The sequence below is a fragment of the Plasmodium brasilianum genome, chromosome 13 (assembly GCF_023973825.1).
Source record: "Plasmodium brasilianum strain Bolivian I chromosome 13, whole genome shotgun sequence".
Lineage (NCBI taxonomy): Eukaryota > Apicomplexa > Aconoidasida > Haemosporida > Plasmodiidae > Plasmodium > Plasmodium brasilianum.
The window spans coordinates 1,225,001-1,243,523 of record NC_090126.1 but is presented as its reverse complement, the minus strand read 5'-3'; the positions used below and the strand labels follow the sequence as shown (position 1 = coordinate 1,243,523).

Below are 18,523 nucleotides of genomic sequence, written 5' to 3'. Positions count from 1 at the left end.
TAATGCTTAACTGTACGCCGTTTTGTCATATCGTTTCCTTCGTCTCATTCTTTTTTTTTTTGTTTTATTCCTTTCACCCGCATTCTGAACAGTTGATAATACTGTCAAGGGTCTTCAGCCGATAGATTTAGTAGAGAGAAATCTATATTGTCTGTTGGTGCCTGTTGATAAAAAAAAGAGAGAGTGAATTGTATTACGCTTTCTCCATGTACGGAAAAAAAATATATATATGTATTTGTTTACAAGCATGTAAATCGTATAAGCATAAAAATGTTACTAGTAACCAGGTGTTTCATTCATATATTTATGTATAAATTCATAATTGTCAAGTGACGTACATGGGGAATATAGCTCTTACATAAGGCACTAGCTTAGTATATAAATATGTATATATGTATGTGCGTACATATATATATGTGCTTATGTATATAATTCCTCACCTTTGTCCTTCTGTAGTGCATAAAAAAGGTAACTGTTCGAAAAAGCTGAAACGAAAATCTCAGCATTGTCAAAGTTTGAGATACGATTTCTTCCATTTCGTTGTTTGCCGTTTTAACAATGTCATTTTCATAAAACACTTTTATATCCCCGCTACTTACTAATAATAATAAGCACATTGTTGTTACTGTTACGTCGAACAGTCCATCAAAGTGGTAAAAATAATTGCTACCCTGTTAATAAAAAAAAAAAAAAAATGCACACATTTGTAGCTCGAAAAAAAAAAAAAAAAAAAATACATATATATATACACGAGAACATGCACGTGTCAGGAATTTTTTTCGAATTTTCCTTGCACGTGCAGGAAAATAAAAATGTGCGCAAAAAAAGCAGAAAAGTACTTGCAGGAACAAACAAGCATGCGCACATTTTTGTCCATTTGTTGTCACCACTTCCCCACCTGTGTCGTCAATCGTAAGCTGATCTCCAAAAACGACATGAGTATAACAAACATTTCAGAAGCGACAATGACTTTACTAAGTATCTTGGTAAATATTGTATATATCAAAATAAACACATTTAATAGGATAACTATAAAATACAAATATGCTGTAACTCTGGAGTAGTATAAGCGGTTAGCTAAAATATTCAGAAAGTCACTTGACACATTACTGGAATAATAAAAAAAATTTTCTTCCCTTTTTTTATTGATGAAAATATTTTTTAATTTATTTATTAGTTTTTCAAAAAAATTCTTCATTTTAGAGCAAACACTTATATAATAAACATACCATTTTGACGAACCCTTACTTGTATTTTCCTTATTTGGAATTTTAAAATTTTCTTCTTTATGTAATAAAAATTCATGAGCATTATCGTTCATATCTTGCTCCTCTATTTTTCGAAATGTATGACTACCATATTGATAATTAGTATATCGATTATTTTTACTCTTTTTTTTCGACTTTTTCAAATGTAGTAAATCGTCTATATTTAATAAAACAGGTTCGTTTTCACTAGCGGAATTATTTATTTCGTCGTCTATGAAACTATCCATTCATAATATCTTTTTTTTTGTTAGGTGAAGACGCAGCAAGTTGGAATGATTATAAGTGCTGGTCTATGCAAAGGATACAAGGGGGTTAAGAAGAGATGAATAAATTTAAGAAGGATAAAAAGTTAAATTAAGTTAGTCAAATTAATTCAAACAATTTTTTTTTTCCCTTTTTTGCTGCGTTTTCCCAATATTGCGTGAAACAGTTGACTAAAGAGAAAAATACAAGTTGTAATGTACCACTGATATTATTAATTCTCAAAGTAGTTTCCTTTTCAAGTGTTACATAAACGAGCACACGCCGTGTAATACATATGTACAGGTAACGTATACGCGCGCGTACGTTTATACGTTTAGGTAATGTGTATACGCGCATATGTTTATACCTACAGGTAAGGCGTATTCGCATGTATATTTATGCATACACGCATATATATGCTTATATCGCATACCTTATATACCATTTCAGGGTTATCTGCACTCGCATTATTCTCTGTTAATTTTTTTCACAATATTGAAATGATCCATTTGATCATCTTCCTTCTATTTTTCTGATCACTTTGTATTTAAATAGCCCATTGCTTCTTTCCTTATTTTTTATGTTTTTATAAAAGCATCTATGTTTTACTAATCTTATATTAAAACGTCATCAGGGAATAGCATTTACCCTATTCATTTTTTTTTTTTTTTACACAGTGAGAGCAAATATAAATCAAATAAGCATAAATACGTATACATGTATGTATACATATATATATATATATATATATATATATATATATATATTATACATAAATATATGCTTATGCGTGCTATACATGTTCAACCCCCTGGCGTATGTAACATACATGCTTACTGCACAAACAAGTATTTTCGTATATTTTGTACTTACAAATTGCTGTCATATATATTCGAAGTCATTTTACTTTTTTTTATTAAAATTTTTACTGTTTTAATGAATACTGAAAATTCCCTTGTAACATTAGGAATTGTTATGTATTTGTTATTATTCGTTACGTTCCATATATTGGAGGAAAAATAAAAAAAAAAAAAAAAAAATAAAATGCGAATAGAAAAATGAAATAAGGTCTTATTATAATTTCCTGAATTTTGTTCTTTTTACCCCAAATGGGAGAATTTATGGGAAGATGACTTTTTTTTTCTTTTCTCTTTTTTAAAATTACACAAACTTCTTCCTTTTTGTTTATTTTTTTAATTCCTTGAACTTCGAAAATAATATTTTAAAATCGGACATGAATTACTCGTATCGCATTCAACGCATGCAAAATTAAGCTGGCGCATTGTTACTTCATCCAATATGCAGTTTCCATTCGGGGGTAGACTATATATCTATATATATGTATATATGTGTATACGTAATAAATTAACATTAAAGTTTTTTCCTTTATTAAAAACACTGCAATAATTCTTAACAGAAGGAAGAGGGGGAAATGACATTCATATTTATCGAGAAACACGCAACACGCGTATTTTAATTCGTTATATATATATATATATATATATATATACTTACATATTCCCATATGGTTTACGCGGACATTTAACTTTTTTTATTTTTTCCCTTAAAAAGTACTATAAATAATTATGATTGCATAGGTTAAGATGACATGCCAAGTACAAAATAATTTGAACTTATAAAAAGAATGTTGAAGAATATGCACATTTAGCTATAAAAAAAAAAAAAAAAAAAAAAATTGTACCAAATTTGAGTTGGGGAATATAAGAAATGTTAGAAATGTAAATATAGTTCTTTTGCAGAACCATGCTTTATATTTACATATTTACCTATATATTTTTTTTCGTATTTATGACTATTTATTTCTTGCCTGTACATTTTTTCATTCACGCATGCTTTTGTATATTTATTTTTTCATTTTAAGTATTAACTTGTATATGAATGCAAAATGATTTTACCCCTTCAAAAAGAAAAAAAAAATTCTTTTCCATACAAAAAAAAATTCCTCTCTTCCATATGATCCCAGAAATTATAAGTACTGCTTTTTTATGAAAGTACCTTTTTCTTGTTTTTCTCCTTGATATAATAATATTAACACGCAAGGTAAACGAGTAAGAATAATTAAAGTGCTGTACATACGTACATACATACATATATATACAGAGATGTAAGTATATACATATATATGCACATATATATAAAAGTATATATTTTTATGATGAGAAAAAATAAGCCTACAAAACTGCACAGTTTAAGGTATCACCCAACTACGTTCTATTTTGTAGGAACTTCAATACGTATATGTTGAAGGAGTATGTTATGAATAGATTAGAACATATTTAAAAAAAAAAGAAAAAAACTATATATATATATATATATATATATATATGTGCATACGTAGCAATGCTTCAAGCGAAATTATCGGAGTTATTTCTTGCAGGAGATGAGTAATTTTCCTTCTTTTTTTCTCTATAAATTTAAATTTAAAAAAAAAATTTAATTTTTATTTCCCACATGAAGTGTGGTGTTCCTGGTATGCTATTACATAAATTAGTGGGAACTTGCACACCTCGAATGTATCATATGTGTATATATAAATATTTGTACCTAGGTACATGTGCATATACATATGTAGGCATATCGACACGTGCCGATACGTTGAGCTTATCATTGTGGGCTCCTTTTGATTTGTATGAATATGTCAGCTATTTTTTCTTCTTTTTTCCATTTTTTTTTTTTCCCCCTTTTTTTTTTTTTCTAACCAATTTTTAAGAATAATAATACAAAAGAAAAGAAAAAAAAAAATGCTCGATGATAATAATAGCGGGTTAAGCTTTAAAATAGTTAATGACGAAAGTGTAATAAAGTTTACGAAAAGTTCTATATATAATGACATAATTGAATTTATTTCTAACCTGAACAAGTCAGTTATAGCAGTTGAAATGAAACCTCTCGAGAAGTTTCAGTTAGCTAGTGAATATAATAATAAAGGGAATGAGAACTTTTTATTACTATCAAAAAATGTATATAACATTTTTCAACTTGTTAAAAATATGAATAAATGTATCGACTCTTGTCCTCCTATAAAACAACCATTTCGTTTTGGAAATAAGGGGTTTCAAAAATTCTGTGAAGAATATTATAAAGAAATTGATGAGCATTTACCGCAAATTTTAAATGACTCAGGGATAGATAATATTTCGGAGCATACCTTTCAGTTAGCATATTATTTAAAAAATTCGATAGGAAATAAAAACAGAATTGATTATGGAACGGGTCATGAGTTAAACTTTTTATTATTTCTATTTTGTTTAAATAAGCTGCACTTTTTTACTTCCTCTGATTATAAGCACCTCGTTCTTGTTTTGTACAGGCAGTAATGCTAACATAAGCGCACAGCATAGCGGCGCATATTTGTGCACGGGGCATATACATATATATATACATGCATACACACACACTTGCGTATGCCCATACATGAGTACACACATACATGCGTACACAAATACGTGCATGTATAAATGTAGATAGATATATGCATATACATTTGTCGCACAATGGCCGCGCATATGCGTGCATATATACATGCACTTGTATCAACGAACGAAACGTACCCCTTCTGTCATGATACCGCCTAGTAACACATTACATTCACTGGCTATTCTTTCCTTTTACACCTATTTTTATGAACTGTTCAGGTATTTAGAAGGAGTCAGGAGAATTCAGATAATATACACGGTGGAACCAGCAGGCAGTAGGGGAGCATGGGGTTTAGACGATTTTCAGTTTCTCGTTTTTTTATTTGGCGCAGCTCAACTTTCCTATAACAGGAATATAAAAACGGATGACGTAAAGCTCCTTAAGTTTTAAAATTGGTTTATATAAATGTGTGCATATATGTACCTGCACATGTACATACAAACGCACACAAATATATACATATATAAATATATGTACATGAATGGAACACATATATATGTGTGCAAATATGTACATGTTTATATGCGTACACATATTATTCTCCCCCTCCACAAACGCATAATTTTTTTTGTATTAATGTTCATCGTCAGATTGAGAAAAAAGAGCTAGTAGAATTGTGGGCTCCGAAATATTTGTATTTTGACGCTTTGAAATACATATCAATGGTATGTTATATAATGGATAGAAGAACAAGGAATTCATAAATATTTGAAGAATTATTTGTCATTTTTTGTTTCATATAAAAATGGCATCATACGTTTATTATGAGCATGTGCGTGTGCATGTATATATTTAAGAACATCTTCATTGTGTATTTGTAATTTTTATAACCGTATTGTACTTACAATTGTGAAAATGCATATACACACACACATATATACATGTACATATATACGTTTACGTACATGCATATGCATACGTACATGCATATGCATACGTACATACTACCAACGTACATGTACATATCCATGGGCAAATTTTCAGCTGAAGCACGCTCCATTTCACGAGTCTTCTCAAATGCTATATGACATTTCTGGTGTCGAAACATGGTATCATTAAGGATGTTAAGAAAAAAAAAAATTTATACAAAAAAAAAAAAGAGCTAACAAAGAGATAATAATGAGATAACAAAGAGATAATAATGAGATAGTAAATTGTCTAAAAACTTAATTTTTCCTTTCAGTGATTTAAAATTTTTATTTTTTTTTTTTAAGGGAAAAAATATGCTCAGGTTTACTGAAAATGTATCAGGCAGAAATTATTCAGAAGCGCCAGATATTGCAGCATATTTTATTTGGGAAATTAATTGACTTTTGACCTTTAATCGTTGACTTTTACTTTGATTGCTCTTGCTTTTTTGTATGTGTGTTTACGTTCATATGTGTACATGTGTATATATATATATATATATATATATATTATTATATATATATATATATATATATATATTTTTTTTTTTTTATTATTCACATGTGCATGAGTAGTATGTTTAAATTTGCCCTACCAACAGTGGAATTACCATTTTCTTTACCCATAATTTAAAAAAAAAAATTTTTTTTTTTTTTTTTAATATGTCATTATTTCATCAGAACAAACTTTTTACATCAATTTTATATTTAACATTACTATTATTATCAAATATTAAGAAGTCAGTAAAAATTAACAAACGAATTCATGCTATCGTTTTTGCCATATTTATGCTATCATTTATGCTATCATTTATGCATTCCTCCTTATATTCAAGTGAAAGTATCCTCCTTTTAGTGCAAGACGAAATGGTGTGCAACATGCTGCACCATATCAGGGGACCAAAAAAAAAAATGAAAAGAAAAATAAAAAAAAAATGACCATATATTTACTTTAAAGTATAACAAATTCAGTAATTAAGCAATTTAAAAAACGAAAGAGAGAACAAAAAAGGAAAGAGTACCCATAACGGGATTAACAGTGCGCTAGAATATGTTGCGTATACGTATGTGTATATGTGCATACATGAATACACATACCTATATGCGTACATACATACACGTACATATATATGCACATGCATATGTACATGGATGTACGTACTTTTTTACGTACCAACACCAATTTGACACTTCAAAATAAAAAAAGAAAGTATGATAACTTGTTTGAGTTAAACTGTTCAGAGTTACTGGCAGCATTATTATATTCTGAAAAGGGCTGCAAGTATATGTATTCATCTCCATTATAAGAATTAAAAACTGAGTGATGAATAAAAAAAAAATTTCAAATAATTTTTAGTAATTCTTTCAAATGAACAATTCGTTTATGTTATTTGGTGAAGCAGTTGAGTAGAACCATTTAAAAAATTTTTGCTTTTATTCTTTTTTGCATTTCAACTTTTTTTCGTTACTACTATTTTTCGTTACTACTATTTTTCGTTTCTACTATTTTTCGTTACTACTATTTTTCGTTACTACTATTTTTCGTTTCTACTATTTTTCGTTTCTACTATTTTTCGTTTCTGCTATTTTTCATTTCTGCTATTTTACATTTCTACGTTTTTGTTTTTTTGTTTTATTGCTTTTTTCCCCTTTTTGATATCATTGATTCCTCTGTTTTCTTCTTTATTCTAAATGAGATAGTCGTAACTGTGTTGCTCCCTCTATTTCCTCTGCGCATACACATTTTAATTTCTAACGCATTTTTTGTAAGATAGACAATGTTAATGCTTCTATTATGTTAGCTAAAAAAAAAAAAAAAAAAAAGAGATGAACTAATTTTCCATCAGTTTTATTATTCTTCCTAATTTTTTATATGGCTGTATAAAAAATGTAATAGAGTTAATATCGTAAGACTTTGGTCGATACTACGTGTTGATCTTTTTCCGTTTTTAGACTTTTATTTTATTTTTTTATTTTTCTTTTATTTCTTTTTTTTTTTTTTTTTTGCTTCCCGTTCTATATTATATGTATAATAAAAAATGTTCTTTTTAGTTTTTAAAAAAATAAAAAAAAAAAAAAAAAAAATTTCATTATTTTTATCGCAATATACGATAATAGTTTTATTTGTAATTCAAATATTTTATTTAAATTTAATCAACTGTTTACATTTAAATAACGATTCAAGTTTTTCAAATAAGATAGAAACGTTCGGAGAGGGAACCACGAATTATAACATACCAACGTGTAATTTGTGCACTAATTGTTCTGTGTGCATACATGAGAATGGCGCGTCAGAGGTAATGAGGCATAAATTTGTGCATAAGCGTGTATGCATATATATATATATATATATATATATATATATATAAATATGTATATATGTATGTGTGTGTAGACATATACGTGCGTATAAATACATACACATCCAATGATATTTGCGCGTAAGCATTTTTTTTCCATCCATAGAACATAATACCCATGGTGGCCGTGCCAAGCAAGAGGAAATATTTTTATGATATGGAAAATAAAGCAGGAGATGAAACTGTGGATTATTTAGAAAAAGATATAAATAAATATAATGATGATCCTGTTGACAAGTACTCGGAGAGAAATAACTTAAACAAAAAAAAAAAAAAAATCTTATAATTTTCTTGAAAATGATGACACATCGTTAGATATGTTGGGTAACTACCAAATTATGAAAATAGTCAGGAAAAAAAATGTTCACGAGGATAATTACAAATACAATAGAGACGTAAAAGAAAATTATGAGGAAAATTATGATAAAAATTATGATAAAAATTATGATAAAGATTATGATAAAGATTATGCTAAAAATTATGATAAAGATTATGCGGAAGATTATACAGTCAATAATGATGAGACGCCCGGTAGTGATGCCTTGAATGATGAATATTTTGAAGACTACATATATGGCAAAAGAGAAGGTGCAGAAAAAGGGGATAGTACAATTAAAAAAAAGGAGGTTTCATTAAATGACCAAGTAACTTTACCCCTGAAGCAACTACAGGACGTATGATTTATTATCAATGCATTTATTATTGTTATAATTATGGCTAATATTATAATCATTGCTATAATTATCATTACTGTTGTAATTATCTTTACTGTTGTAATTATCTTTACTGTTGTAATTATCTTTACTGTTGTAATTATCTTTACTGTTGTAATTATCATTACTGTTGTAATTATCTTTACTGTTGTAATTATCATTACTGTTGTAGCGATTATGATTGCTATTTATTTTGTTTTTCTCATTTTTTTATTTTAAATAAAATTGAACAACATGTTCACGTGTCCAATTACTTCACATTTATGTTCATCCGTTTTGGAACACTCCTATTTTTTTTTTTTTTTTTTTCCAGAGTCAATATGTTGGAATTATCAAAATAGGAACTCCTCCTCAAACTATAAGACCTATTTTCGACACTGGAAGCACGTAAGTTATAAAAAAGATAATCATACAAAAAAGAAGAAAAAAAAAAAAAAAAAAAAAAATGTAATATACAAAGCAGACGCAAATAAAATAAGTAAAAAGTAGCACATAAAAAATGACAAGTAGAAAAGTATAATCCCGATTCTGTATAACTGTAAATATATTAACATGTTTGTATACATATATGTTGAACGAACAAAGGAACATATGGATAGTCAGCACAAAATGCAAAGATGACACCTGTTTGAAAGTGAACAGATACAACTACAAACAGTCCAAGAGTTTTAGGTACTTCACACCCCATACAAATTTAGATATTATGGTAAAATGCACGAACGTGGATACATGCATGTATATATGTGTACGTCGGTCTATTTCATCTCTGTCTCTGTCCCTATGTATGTTTGTATGTATACGTGCCAGGTATAAAATTACCGAACGCGCGAGTGCATATAAATTTTCCTGAACGTGCTCATGTTTCATTTTTTCAGTTTGGCACAGGCATAATTCAGGGGGTAATAGGTGTGGAAACCTTTCAAATAGGCCCCTTTAAAGTAGAAAACCAGCCATTTGGTCTTGTAAAAAGAGAAAAAGGAAATGAAAAAAAATCGAATGTTTTTGAAAGAATAAATTTTGAAGGAATTGTAGGTTTAGCATTTCCTGCAATGTTATCCACTGGAAAAAACCCTATTTATGAAAATTTAATGTCTACATATAAGTTTAAACATAATGAATTTTCCATATACATAGGTCGTGATAATAAATACTCGGCCTTAATATTTGGAGGAGTGGAAAAAAGATTTTTTGAAGGAGATATATATATGTTTCCAGTCGTCAGAGAATATTACTGGGAAATACAATTTGATGGCTTATATATTGACCATCAAAAATTTTGTTGTGGCTCTAATTCAATTGTGTACGACTTAAAGAAGAAGGAAAAAAATAAAAGGGAAAAAAAAAAATCCTATATGAGAAAATATTTAAAAAAAAAATATGACTTAAAAAGTATGAAATTGTGGTATCCGGATGATCAAAATTGGGAACATGATAAAAGTTGGAAACAGGACAATAATGCAGAACATGATCGACATAATGAATATAATAACAAGCACGAAGAAAATGGTAAAAAATTAAAGAAAGATAAAAATTATTTAATATTTGATTCAGGAACTTCCTTTAATAGTGTGCCTAGGGCGGAAATAAAATATTTCTTTAAAATGGTTCCCCCAAAGGTATATTTTTAAATGGGAAAAAAAAAAAAAAAACATGAACAAGTCATAAAAATGTGCAGTGCATAAAAATGAGCAGTGCATAAAAATGAGCTATGCAAAAATGAGCTATGCAAAAATGAGCTATGCAAAAATGAGCTATGCAAAAATGAGCTATGCAAAAATGAGCTATGCAAAAATGAGCTATACAAAAATGAGCTATACAAAAATGAGCTATACAAAAATGAATGTTTCTTCACGCATTGGATCAGTTCAAAAAAAATGCATAATTTATTCCCCTTTTTGCTCAGAAATGTGATGACAACAACATTGACGACATAATAGCAAGCTACCCCAATTTGACCTACATCATCGTAACTTGAAGCAGCAAATAAATGGGAATATATATGCATATTATGCACACATGTTATGCATATATATGTATGTGCACAGATTTATGCTGCATGCGTGTAGGCTCTTGCACATGTTTCATTTCCCCCTTTTTTTTTTTTTTTTTTAACCTTGCTTGTTAATATATGCAGAATAAAATGCCTTTCACATTAACACCATCACAGTATTTAGTTCGAAAATTCAATACATGTAAGCCGGCATTTATGGAAATAGAAGTTTCGCCTGAATATGGACATGCGTATATTTTGGGGAATGCAACGTTTATGAGATACTACTATACTGTTTATAGAAGGGGAAGCGAAAATAAAAACTCATATGTAACAGAGAAAAACAAAAATAAAATATAAAATAAAATATAAAATAAAATATAAAATAAAACATAAATTATAAAATATATAATATAAAATAAACAAAGAAATAAAGAAATAAAATAATGCAAACAAAAAAAAAAAAAAAAAAAAAAAAAAAGAAAGAAAAAATATAATATAATATAATATAAAAAAACATGATAAGGCTCCATATCGTGCAACAGTGCGTCTTTTCTTCAAATTTTGCGCCTTTTCGTGTGTACATTTTACTCAATTTTTTATTTCTTAAAAAACAGGTTGGAATAGCCAAGGCTGTTCATGCAGAAGATAATGAAGCATATTTAAGCTCTCTGCACAAAAAGATGAACGTATTGTAATACTACCATGGGTGCAGATTTTAACGATTTTTTTTTTTTTTTTTTGAATGTAAGGGCTGAGAATAGTTTTATGATGATAACTTATTTATAACTCACTTTAGTTGCGACTTATTATATTTACAATTTATTTTATTATATTTATGACATATGACTAATGATATACTTTATTTATGAATTTTTTTTTTCTTTTTTTCTATCCCTTGTTTTAGTATTTATGTTTTACATGCGGGAAAATACTCTGCAAACTAGGGAAAATAAATGTTAAAAGGTGAAAAAAAAAAAAAAAAAACAGAAATAAAATAAAATAAAATAAAATAAAAATTAAATCTTATACACTTGAAAAATGATGAAGTGATAAGAATGAATTAAGAAAATATGTGTACGTATGTATGTGTACGTATATGCATTATGTATATATGCACGTATTACGCCAATTTTAACTTTATTAAGGCGCATTTTGTTAAACATACACCAATAATTCGTTAGCTTGTTTATGCACATAAACCGCGTTTTTATTTCCACGTTAATGTAAAATTATTTACTTGTTTTTTCATTGTTTTGAGATAAAAAAAAATAAAATAATAAAATAATAAAAAAATAAAATAATAAAAAAATAAAATAATAAAAAAATAAAATAATAAAAAAATAAAATAATCAAAACGTTATTTTTAAAAGCAATTTATGAAACATTTTTTAAGACAATTTTTGTTGTTTCACAATTAAATGAGAAATTATGACCCCGTAAAATCTGCATGAACATCCGTGTGTGTATTAACTATAAATATACGTGTGTACATAAAGAGACATTCAATTAACATTGCTCTTCCTGCTCATTTATGACCATTCCTGGCGTCCCTGTCAAGCTTCCCCTTATCCTTATTTTTACTACTTTTTGAGTATTTATTTAAAATTTGAGTTAAGATATTTTCAAAAGTGGACAGTTGGCAATTCTTTGTCAGAACTATTAAGGGGGCTAATTCACAATAAGGGGGTACATCAAAAGTCTCTGCTTTTTTGTCATTTTCAATAATTTTTTCATAATCTGGCATGTATGTTTTATAAAAGAACTTTAAATTAGACGTGGAATTTTTTTTATTTTCATTAAAATGTTGAAAGACATGAGAAAATACATTAACTTTTTTATTTTCTTCACTATTGTTACTCTGTAGATAATTTTTTTCAAATTTATTTTTTATTTTTTCATTTTCTTGTAAATTATTTCTATTTTTTATATTAGTTTTTCCTTTTGTATCATCACTTAATAATTCTCCATCTTTTTTATTTACATAAAAAGATCTATCACTTTGACATGAAAAACTTCTATGTGATTTACGGTTTAATTCTTGCGAGCAAATACTTATGCATTCATTTTCATATGTTAATAAATTTTCCTTAGTAATATCTTCTTTTTCTTTTTTTTCATAATCCATTTTTAAATTATCTTTTTGTTTGTTTTTTTTTCTTAAATTAGAGCTAATAGACCTAACCATATAACTTCCTTCTCTATTTAAATTGTTATTACTTAAACTCATCTTTTTATGTATGCTCCCAAACTCGTATGACATTTCTCTTCTATAATAAGAGCTTTCGAATTTTTCCTCATTTTCACTTTTATTAAAAATATTGAATGAACATAATACATTATTATCATTTACAGAATGATTAGAGAAGGTATACACACTACTTTTTTTTTTCTCTGCCATATTCATCATATCGAAATTTAAATAATTAGATCCTCTTCTATTCGAACTGACTGGTTTATCTACTACACTTTTTGAAAACTTAAAACTACTACTTACATTCATTCTCTTTATTTTATCCTCTTTCATATTTATTGATGAATTAGAATGGGAATTATACGATTCATTATTCGGATCATCTCCTATGTTATTATTGCTACGGTTGAGGCAGTTCTTCTTCTCTTCTATGCTTGCCTTCGCCGTCCGCTCCTCACTCCCGTGGTTTGCGCCACCTCCATTGCAGCCACTACTGCTTACATTATTACCACCTCCAATACCGCCCCCATTACTGCTGCCACTTGCGCAGTTACTTGATATATGCCCTTTCTTATCATCCCCCAAATTTTCGCCCTTCCCTCTTTCTTTCTCCACCTTGGGCTTATCTTCCCCAGATGATGTAATTATAGCACTTAGGGGATCGCCATTCCGATTGACATTAATCCCATATGGATCATTTTTCTCGATATGCCCTTTTTTATCTTTATCATCAAAATATTTGTTTATGTGTCTCTCATATTTTTGTTGTTGTGCCTTTGCATCTTTTTCTAAAAGTTCATAATTCTGACCAAAGCCATCCTTTGCACCAGAACTGAATAATATTTCTATACGAAATCTGTTATGGTCATTTCTTTTTAATTGTTTTCTTTCCCATACTCTAAAAACTAAATGTGATAAATAATGTAAATCTGTAACATCCCCTATGCTTTTTAATGAATCATTGTCAATAATATTTTGACTAATTGAATTATCAGCATTTTTTGCATGTATTAATATATTTAACAACGAGATCATATGAGATGCTGATGTAACATAATATCGTGACCTAACCATTCTCCATGGGGATCTTATACCCAGTCTCCTTGCATCTGTTTCTTTCAGCCTAATTATATCTTCATCATCATCATGCTCTTGTTCTTCCTCCCCTTCATCATCTTCCTCCTTCCCGTCCTCCATTTCTTCCCCCTTTTCGTTCTTCTCTCTGCCATCCTTTTTACCGTCCCTTCTGTGTTCGTTTGCATCATTCGGAAAAATGTAAGCGGTATTATCACTTGCATGAACGGTATTCATGGAATAACAAGACTTCCCCCTCTTTCCGCTCTGTCCACTTTCCACACTTTTAATACTTCCTCCTCCCTCCCCCACGTGCTCCTCTTCAGTCCCATTTTTTTTCCTGACCCCGTCATAACATTCGTTCATATGAGTATTCATACAAAAACTGTCGCTATAGTTGTTCTGCGGCTTCTGCTGAGGTGCATTGTGTTTATAAGTAATATTATTATTATTACTATAACTATTATTCTTTCTATAATCATTGTTGTTATAATTATTGTTGTTATAATTATTGTTGTTATAATTATTATTGTTATAATTATTATTGTTATAATTATTATTGTTATAATTATTATTGTTATAATTATTGTTGTTATAATTACTGTTGTTATAATTATTGTTGTTATAATTACTGTTGTTATAATTATTGTTGTTATAATTACTGTTGTTATAATTATTGTTGTTATAATTATTGTTGTTATAATTACTGTTGTTATAATTATTGTTGTTATAATTATTGTTGTTATAATTATTGTTGTTATAATTATTGTTGTTATAATTATTGTTGTTATAATTATTGTTGTTGTCTTCTTTTTTTTCATTCATATCTATTTCTTTGGCACTTTTTATTTTTTTCATTTTTTGTTTTTCATTATTTTCCTTTCTGTACTTATTCTGATGAGCCCACAAGTCAGACGAGTTTATTACAAGGGCCTCTTTTTTGTTAATTAATTTTGGCGTATATATATCTTTCACATTTGTGTTGTACATGATGCTACTTTTGCTGTAGCTGTTCACCCCGCCCATAGTATTCATGCTGCTTACATTGTTCATGCTGCTTACATTGTTCATACTGCTTACATTGTTCATGCTGCTTACATTGTTCATACTGCTTACATTGTTCATACTGCTTACATTGTTCATGCCGCTTACACTGTTCATACTGCTTACATTGTTCATGCTGCTTACATTGTTCATGCTGCTTACATTGTTCATACTGCTTATATTTATATCAGCAAGATGCAGCAAACTCTTGTAATCATTGTTCAGATTATCCATTAACTTGCTTATTTTACCTTCACTATTGCTGCAGTTGTTGCAGGAACTCATATATGCATTTGTATGAGCTCCTATTTCTATGACATTGTTATTTCTAGAATCTAGTGTTGGTATATTACTTTTGGGGGTAGAATCATTTATATTTTTCAGTGCAGTAGAACTCGTGTTGACATAATATAGACAATTTGTTAGTAGTTGATTGCTTCTTTCTTCCTGTATTTCTAAATTATGGGGAATGTTCCCCACAGATAAGTCCATTTCCATTAATGTGCTTACATGTGCATTACATTTTTCATTACTGTATTTCCCCTCTCCTGTAGTATTTCCACTGTCCTCTTTTGACATGTATTCACGCCTTTCATATTGTTTAACATTATCAGAATGGTCTTTTTTAAATTTATTACTCTCCAAATTGAACGAATAAAGGGTTGATATATTGTCACTTATCGGAATGTAGTTGTTTGCATTGCTTGGTGATCCACTTGCCACGACGTTGTTACTTGCATTACTTGGAGAACCACTTCTTGCCCCTTTAATGATAGGTCCCTCTTCCCTCACTACATCATTTAACGCCTTAGTATTACTACTACTACTCATATTATCCACTTCATTATTAATATTTCTGTTCCATGTGCCTTTGTTTTCACTCTCATTTTTACTCTCTTCAGCACTCTTTATGTAGCTATTTTTCAATACTAAAGTATCTAAAAAATTTTGCCTTGAGTTGTACTCACACGTGTTGACAAATTTAGGCGTCCCTCTTTGTTCCTCTGACCCTTCCGACGTTTGAGCAGTATTTTGTGCAGCATTTTGTGCAGTATTTTGTGCAGCATTTTGTGCAGTATTTTGTGCAGTATTTTGCGTACAGTTCCCCTGGTCTAATTCCTGTATCTGTCCTATTTTTTTCACCTGCCCAACTTCCTTTACCTGCCTCTCCCTCCCCTTCACAAAGCTGAACGGGTTCATGTGCGAGATGTGGAAGGAATTTTTAAGCGAGTTGTTGGACTTACTATTTTTCTTATTCCTATCCTCTTCATCCCTGTAATATGTAACATCGTGTATGAGTTTTCTAAGCAATTTCCCGACAATGTTAACACCAATTTTTACCTTATCTTCAGGAGTAATACCATACTCAGCTTGTGATATAAAATTAGTTAACGGTTCTATAAGATTGTATATTTCAAAAGCTTTGTCTAACCCACTACCTAAATATGAATGATGGTGTATTAAGTCAAATCTCACATTGTCAACTATATCAGGTATTTTAGATGTGTCATATTTATTTTTATTTTTTTTAAACCACATTTTAGTTAATGATTTCCATCTCACTTGTATTTCATGAAGTATGTCTATAACATATAATGCATATTCATCGTAAGGAAAAAGATTAAGCCATTTCTGTACTTCCTGATTTAAACTTTTTAAAAAATCATAAATCGTTTTTCTTATTTTACTCATTAATTCAAAAAAGTTTCTAATTTTTTTTAATGATTCTCTAAATCCCCTTGAATGTTTACCACATGTTAATTTCTTTAATAACTCATCATCTATATTTTTATTTTCATTCATTATACTGTCAATATACAGTTTGCAATGTGTTCTTTCTAAACTAGGTCTATTATCATCTAATAAACTATGGGCTTTAGAATTTCTAATAACCATTGCTACTAAAATAGGTGTTAATTCTCCATCTAAATCTAAAAACCCTTTTGTAAATGCTGCCGATGTTATTTGACATCTTCCTTCATCTGATGTAAATATTTTAAAATCATGTCTAAATGTTGAATGTAATCTTAGTAACCCATCAGAATCACCTGGATATAGCGTAGCTCTAAATCTCTTTCCTAAATTTTCAGATTGTCTTCTACCCATCCTTGTTAATTCTCCTCCCCATTTTGCTACAACCAGAATGTTTGTTACTATTATTTTATCATTCACTATAACAAAATCGAATGGTTTTAATTGAACTTTTCTGTTTATACCTGTAAAACCATCACCTCGTTCAAGTATTTTTTGTAGTGTTTTGTGGTTCTCTATCATTACTTCATATTCGCTCCGTTTCACTTCAAGCTCTTCTAACGTCATCGTCAAAATATTGGAATGTCCATCTCTGGATAACTCCCTTTCATGTATCTTCTTTTCGTGATTATCCCGTTCTTCTAAACATTCCTCATTTGGACAATTATCCGTTTTTTCGATTTTTCCTTGGTTGTGCTTCCCCTCTTTACTACTGCTCAATTCGTGCTGTCCCTCCTTGTTACTATTTTCTTCTCTTTTTCCCTGTACCTTCAACATCTGCTCCTTAACAACCTTGTACTCCTTCTTGATATCATTCAGAATGATGTTGTTTCTTAGAAAGAGATCCTGCAGTTCTTCGGGGGATTTGAATTTTATCTCCTTTTTCGTGTACGCTTTGTACAGGTAATTCTTCCTAAGCTCGTCTGCGTGCGTAGCGCTAGTGATGCTAGAAGCGATAGCACAATTAGCACCAGCTGAAGTAACAGAAGTAGAAGCGATATCACAATTAGCAGCGGCGGAAGTAACAGAAGTAGAAGCGATATCACAATTAGCAGCGGCGGAAGTAACAGAAGTAGAAGCGATAGCACAATTAGCACCAGCTGAAGTAACAGAAGTAGAAGCGATGGCACAATTAACACCAGCTGAAGTAACAGAAGTAGAAGCGATGGCACAGTTAGCAGCGGTAGTATTAGCCATGGTAGTTGAGCACGGTACCTCATAGTCAAACCTTTTGACCGCCTTTTCATGTGTGGCTTCGACCTTGCTGTCGTTAGCTCCGTTTGCCTGCTGCTGTGCGTTGCTACTAGTGTGTTCCCACAAATGGATGTTTTGTTTATCGTGGACAGGATTAGCAGTTTCTACAAATACGTTACTGTGGGATTCATATTTTTGTGCATTAAAGGAAATGTTATGATTCAAATTAGAAGAGTACGTTTTGCTACGGGCATCATACTGAAACATGGAGGAATCTATTCTATTGTGTTTTAGATAATTCAAGCATAAACTATTACTATTACTATTACTATTACTATTGTTATT

At 29.5% G+C, this 18,523-nt stretch overlaps 4 protein-coding genes across 4 annotated transcripts in view; 2 read left to right on the top strand and 2 right to left on the bottom strand.

The window, feature by feature from the left end:
• Positions 1-104: 104 nt before the first annotated feature.
• Positions 105-1,495, bottom strand: MKS88_004938 (uncharacterized protein; the record flags this gene model as incomplete). The annotated part of the gene is made up of 3 exons (XM_067218153.1): positions 105-161; positions 441-671; positions 899-1,495. The coding sequence occupies 3 exons, from the start codon at positions 1,493-1,495 to the stop codon at positions 105-107; spliced, it is 885 nt and encodes a 294-aa protein (XP_067071315.1).
• Positions 1,496-3,872: 2,377 nt separating this feature from the next.
• On the top strand, positions 3,873-6,259 carry MKS88_004937 (serine/threonine protein phosphatase 2A activator; the record flags this gene model as incomplete). The annotated part of the gene is made up of 6 exons (XM_067218152.1): positions 3,873-3,916; positions 4,243-4,845; positions 5,168-5,318; positions 5,540-5,614; positions 5,934-5,998; positions 6,181-6,259. The coding sequence occupies 6 exons, from the start codon at positions 3,873-3,875 to the stop codon at positions 6,257-6,259; spliced, it is 1,017 nt and encodes a 338-aa protein (XP_067071314.1).
• A 2,076-nt stretch (positions 6,260-8,335) lies between these two features.
• On the top strand, positions 8,336-11,867 carry MKS88_004936 (uncharacterized protein; the record flags this gene model as incomplete). Its single annotated transcript, XM_067218151.1, has 9 exons — positions 8,336-8,454; positions 8,570-8,891; positions 9,244-9,317; positions 9,516-9,636; positions 9,806-10,546; positions 10,834-10,896; positions 11,065-11,250; positions 11,538-11,614; positions 11,828-11,867. 9 exons carry the CDS (start codon positions 8,336-8,338, stop codon positions 11,865-11,867), a joined length of 1,743 nt encoding a protein of 580 aa, XP_067071313.1.
• A 581-nt stretch (positions 11,868-12,448) lies between these two features.
• Positions 12,449-18,523, bottom strand: part of MKS88_004935 (acid phosphatase) — a gene marked incomplete at both ends in the record, with an annotated part of 7,416 nt that continues 1,341 nt past the window's right edge. The window contains one exon of the mRNA XM_067218150.1: positions 12,449-18,523. This exon is cut by the window's right edge and continues 1,341 nt beyond it. Within this exon, the coding sequence (XP_067071312.1) occupies positions 12,449-18,523 (6,075 nt within the window).